Here is a 5,307-nt window from a genome sequence, read left to right as displayed (position 1 = left end):
TTCTGGTGATAGTATGCATCTGTCTTGAATAAATGCTGATTATTGTGATGCTGTTATCTCTGCGTGATCTCAGTCTTTGCGCACAGCATTTTCTGRATCTGGGCATAAGAGAGGATATAACGAGTCAAAAGGATTTTAAAGTTCTAGAATTTTCCTCTCTTAATAAGAGTCAATTTGTAACCCAGTTTTTCTTTAATTTAATTTTTTGTCATGGTGCACAAGATTCCTGGCGCCACCCTTGACTAGACAACCCAACATTTAAGCCTTTAAAGTGTTTCATTAAAAATATTTGTTAGTTTCACCTGAACAGACGACACCAGCATCTTTCYCATGTGTGCAGTTATGGATCCCAAATCCTTGATGATGACACTTTGTGAGTGAATCTTCATTTCCCAAACACGACACGTCATCAAGCCAGATTTGTCCTGTTCCTTCACCAAAGGTAGCATTACTGGTAGCAGACARYGCTGKYCCACAGCCCATCTGTCTACAGACCACATGAGCATCTGTTAGGTCCCATCCATCACCACAGACTGTTCCCCAGACACCGTTGTGGTAGACTTCAACTCTTCCAGAACATTGTGTTGATCCAGCACCAGCTAACCGGATACGCTCTAGAAGCAGAAGAAGAAACATAAAACAATATTTTCCTTGATTTGAATTTCCTAAATTACAATAAAATCAGTCAATGTTCAATAAAATTATTTTCTAAATTTTTTCTAAATGTTAAACAGATCCTCTATAAAATGTTTTTAACATATAAAACTACATTGTTCAAGAAAATGTTCTTTCCAGCAAGATAAAATGACTTAAATGGATACATTGATCAGTTATCTAAAAGGTTATAAACAACGCAAAATATATTTGGAGCTCCAATATTGAACCACATTGTTACATATGTACAACAAGTTAGATGTACAGGTTTGTCTGTCCCACATTAATGAAAGCAGCTGCTCTGTCATTAATAGTATTGAGGGGAAAGTTGGAATTTAGTCTGATTCATCTGCTGTTTTCTCTCCTGTTATTCATAAGGTTGATATTTTCATCTCCATCCTTTGAGCATAATTTAGCCTTGTTGGACATTTCTAGAATAACTAAATTGGTCTCTGTTGTSGGGTKGCTAAAAACATATCAGCAACTTGGTGATTCTGTCTYATTAAATTCATAAATCATWATTTTTTCATGYTGTAGTTTAGGATTTAAATGTGCAYCTTTAAAGACTTGTAGCTCATAACATTTCTGTTGGCTCTTAGGTTTTCTAAAGACTTACCGCTCTGAAAYATTTCAAAATTATGAACATAAGATGTGTTTCTGTCTAGAGAAATAGCCATGTGTTTGACTGATGGAGTTACATGGATCAGAGATATTTCTATGCTTTAATACTCCTGATCAGCTGATTGTAATTCAGCAAACACTTGTCAATTGAAATSTCCTGTGCTAAAGTGAGGTAACATCTAAAACATGCAGGSCAGTGTGCCTTGAGGACCAGGGTTAGGAAACACTGATCTAAACTAATTWAGCTCAGAGAGCACTTTCTCTGSTGTTTCATTAAACAATAGATTCCTCCATAATATTTCTWTATCTACACCTATTATATTTCATCAATGTACATTTAATTTATAACCTCAGAATTGTACAATATAACCMAAGTTAACATTGGTTAAAGACATTTTGTAACAACTAATGCAAACCTCTAAGTAATTGTGTTTGAACAAAWCTTAAATGATCSTAAATCCAGATAGTGRTTTTCTACTTCTGGACTTTTATTTTACTGGTTCACACAACCTTTAAGYCTTTGAACAATCAGTATATTTAATTAAAGATTTGTCAGTTTCACCTGAGCAGATGACACCAGCATCCCCCMARTGTCCCCCCCAGTATCCACAGCTATTGATCCCAAATCCTTGATGCCGACAGTGTGCAAGTGAAATTTCATTTCCCAAACACGACACGTATTCAAGCCAGATTTGTCCAGTTCCTTGACCAAAGCCAGCATTATAGGGAGCACTCAGTGCTGGTCCACAGTCCAACTCTCTACAGACCACCTCAGCATCTGTTAAGTCCCATCCATAATGACAGACYGTTCCCCAGACACCGTCATGGTAGACTTCAACTCTTCCAGAACATCGTGTTGCTCCAGCACCAGCTAACCGGATATAGTCTAGAAGCAGAAGAAGAAACATGTAACTGTATTTAACTTGGATTTGTTCACATTTGTATCTTCTAAAACATAAAAATCTAGTCACCTTTAGCAAGTGAAGGTAAGTCATTACAAGAGACTGCATGAGAGGAAACCAGTTCATCGGTCACCTAAAATGCTTAAACTGTGTATTTAATAATCCTTAATATATATCAGTTGTACTTATTTATAGTATTTAATCAGTTTAAATTTATTATTTAATTAAATAATAGTTCTAGAAATAAACAACAGTTCTCTCTAAGTAAAACGAGTCCTTCTGCTCACTGCATAGAGCCGTTCAAAGGAATCCAATTACTAGTAATGATGCATCAACACTCAGTAAATGTAACTTAGCTTCCTCTGGTCAAACATGTAGTCTTGGAATTGTTTTCTTTCCACTGTTATCTGCAGCTTTTCTTTTGTTTTGAATCACCGGGTTTTAAGCGAGTTTTACATTATTATTTTTAACACAATCCTTTGGTAAGCTAACTCGCAGCAAATAGACTGTCGTCTACATGCAATATGTTGCTGAACACTAGGGGGCGCCCATGGACCACCAGTGTTACTCGAACCACAGTTTGAGTAACACTGATCTATATCATGCAGTACATAAATCATGTATATCATCTTTATACACCGGTTGTAGTGATATATCACAGTTAGGCTTCCGTAGTCGGGTGCAGACTGATGAGCATGCACTGTACATCCAGTACTTGAATAGTTGCACTAAGTAATAAAGATGAGTTCTACAAGCTGCACAACTCGTCCACATGTGTCAGAAAAGGCTGAGAGATTTTTTAAAATTATTTTAGTAAAAACATAAACAAGAAAATTTTAGCCTGGTGGCAGGGCTCAAACAAAGTGAAAGGGATAAATAAAGGTAATATGTAAAGAACATTACATAAATCCAATTAAATTAAATTTCTATGTATGTATGTATGGATGGATGGATGGATGGATGGATGGATGGATGGATGGATGGATGGATGGATGGATGGATGGATGGATGGATGGATGGATGGATGGATGGATGGATGGATGGATGGATGGATGGATGGATGGATGGATGGATGGATGGATGGATGGATGGATGGATGGATGGATGGATGGATGGATGGATGGAAAAATCTTCTTAAATCTTTGATGTGAAATATAGTCCCCCCCCCCCCAAAAAAAAAAGAAAACACTACCAAGAAGAAATAGCTAACTTTCCCTGATATGTTATTATAATGGTCAAATGCTGTCAAGGCAACCAGCTGAATGTGTGCAAATGTATGCTTAGAGCCAACAGCTGGGTGACCTGCACAAAATGACTTCCTCAGTTACCCTTTTTATAAAATTGATTATTTATGGCTGCAGAAAAAGTAAAAATAATATATATCACCTTGTCTATAACAGATGAATGGCAAACTCAGGCTGCAGTTTTCATCCGACCATCTTCCATTATCATTAAATGATCCAGCAACACACTGATCACCAGAGGGATCGTTGGGCTCGCCATCCACCCAGTGTCGAAACAGAGAGTCGCTGCCATCAGACCACTGCTTTTCCCGATACAGTCCAATCCAAACAGTCTTGCCATCCGTTAGGTTTTTGATTATATCATTTTCTGTCTGATTTCGTACACTGGGAAGGGAAAAATACAAATATTCAATTATAATAAGCAATATGTAGACATACATTGTTGGTATCTGTTTTGGATCTTTTATAACATCACTGAAATTAGTAAGAGGTATGTCTCAGAATTTCAACAACAATCAACAGGTCAAGTAAAAAGAATGTTGCAAACAATGTTAGCCTTGCTCACAGCATATGGCTCTGGAAAAACATAAGAGGTCACTGCACTGAACCCCATTGAAAACCTTCTTGGTATCCCACCAAACATTGTTTTCTGAACTCTGTAAGTTAAAATGCTAGTATTGCTGTTTCTAAATGAATATAAACTTCTTTCCTTGCATTGTTTGAGGTCTGACAGCCCTGCATCTTTTTTCTTATTTTGACCATTTCTCATTTTCTGAAACTTCTGAGAGACATGTCAATAGTTCATAGAACAATGTTCATTTTACTTAACATATACCCATAAAAACTAAAATCAGAGAAACTGATAGTTTTAAGTGGTCTCTTAATTTTTCCAGAGCTGTATTACAGTATTAACACAGTTGAATTGAAATCAGTTGTTAGAAGGTGCCATATTCTTTAGTTACCCTTTATTTATTCTTTGTCCTGGCATATACTCTATTTCAGTGGTATTTCAGCTGTACTTAAGTAGAGTTTTTGTGTATCTGTACTTTACTTAAGTAGATTTAATAATGGGGACTTTCTACTTTAACTCCACTACATTTTACAGTAAGTATCTGTACTTTCTACTTCACTACATTTCTACAAAACTGCCGCGTTACTCGTTACATCCAAGTCGCATTTAGCTTTTTGTCCGTTAAAATGTGAAGTTCAGGGACTTAAGGTGGCGTCGTAAAATCCGAGCAATAACGCGACTAAGTGTCTGTTGTCACCCATCGGCTCCACCTTTACTCGCACGCGGAGCTCCAGACATGCGCAGTGGTTTCCTCTGAGCAGGAGGAGATGTTTGTCTATAATATAACAGCGCTGCATAAATTGATATGGCGACATGTAAAATCAGCAGCGCTTCGCTTTCACAGACGGTGGGGACTTCGTCCAACTTTTAGCGTCACTTGGAAGGAAAGCTTAAAGAAAGGTAAGATCTGTGCTAGCTAAGCTAGCTGTACACATGTTGCATCTGATGAAAAAAAGTTGTCACTCATGCGCTGAATTATTGTGTTGACTGAGGTGTCCCAGATATGGGACAACGCTGTGACCAAAGTTTGCAATATAGTGATATAACATTCAGGAACGATCCGATTCTTCTGGACGATCTTTACTAAGTCCTAAGGACTGAAGCCTCACTGAGAGCCGTTCTTTGTTCTTGTGTACACTGCGGTAGCTAAAAAAAAAAAAAAATTATCTTCTCACCCTCTGCGGGTGGTCTGGTTCATCCTCTGAGCTCGGGTCCTCTACCAGAGGCCTGGGAGCTTGAGGCTTCTGCGCAGTATCTTGGCTGTGCCTAGAACTGCACATTTCTGGACTGAGATGTCTGATGTTGTTCCTGGGAT

At 37.8% G+C, this 5,307-nt stretch overlaps 1 protein-coding gene across 1 annotated transcript in view; it reads right to left on the bottom strand.

Moving 5' to 3' along the window:
* Positions 1–206: 206 nt before the first annotated feature.
* LOC103480786 (scavenger receptor cysteine-rich type 1 protein M130-like) overlaps positions 207–5,307 on the bottom strand; it is an 11,975-nt gene continuing 6,874 nt past the window's right edge. The window contains exons 5-7 of the mRNA XM_008435964.1: positions 3,564–3,805; positions 1,838–2,161; positions 207–614 (exon numbers count right to left, since the gene is read on the bottom strand). Of these exons, the coding sequence (XP_008434186.1) occupies positions 280–614; positions 1,838–2,161; positions 3,564–3,805 (901 nt within the window). The 3' untranslated portion in view covers positions 207–279. The remainder of the gene's footprint in view (positions 615–1,837; positions 2,162–3,563; positions 3,806–5,307) is intronic.

The sequence above is a fragment of the Poecilia reticulata genome, linkage group LG18 (assembly GCF_000633615.1).
Source record: "Poecilia reticulata strain Guanapo linkage group LG18, Guppy_female_1.0+MT, whole genome shotgun sequence".
Classification (NCBI taxonomy): domain Eukaryota; kingdom Metazoa; phylum Chordata; class Actinopteri; order Cyprinodontiformes; family Poeciliidae; genus Poecilia; species Poecilia reticulata.
This window is presented reverse-complemented; position numbering and strand designations above follow the sequence as displayed.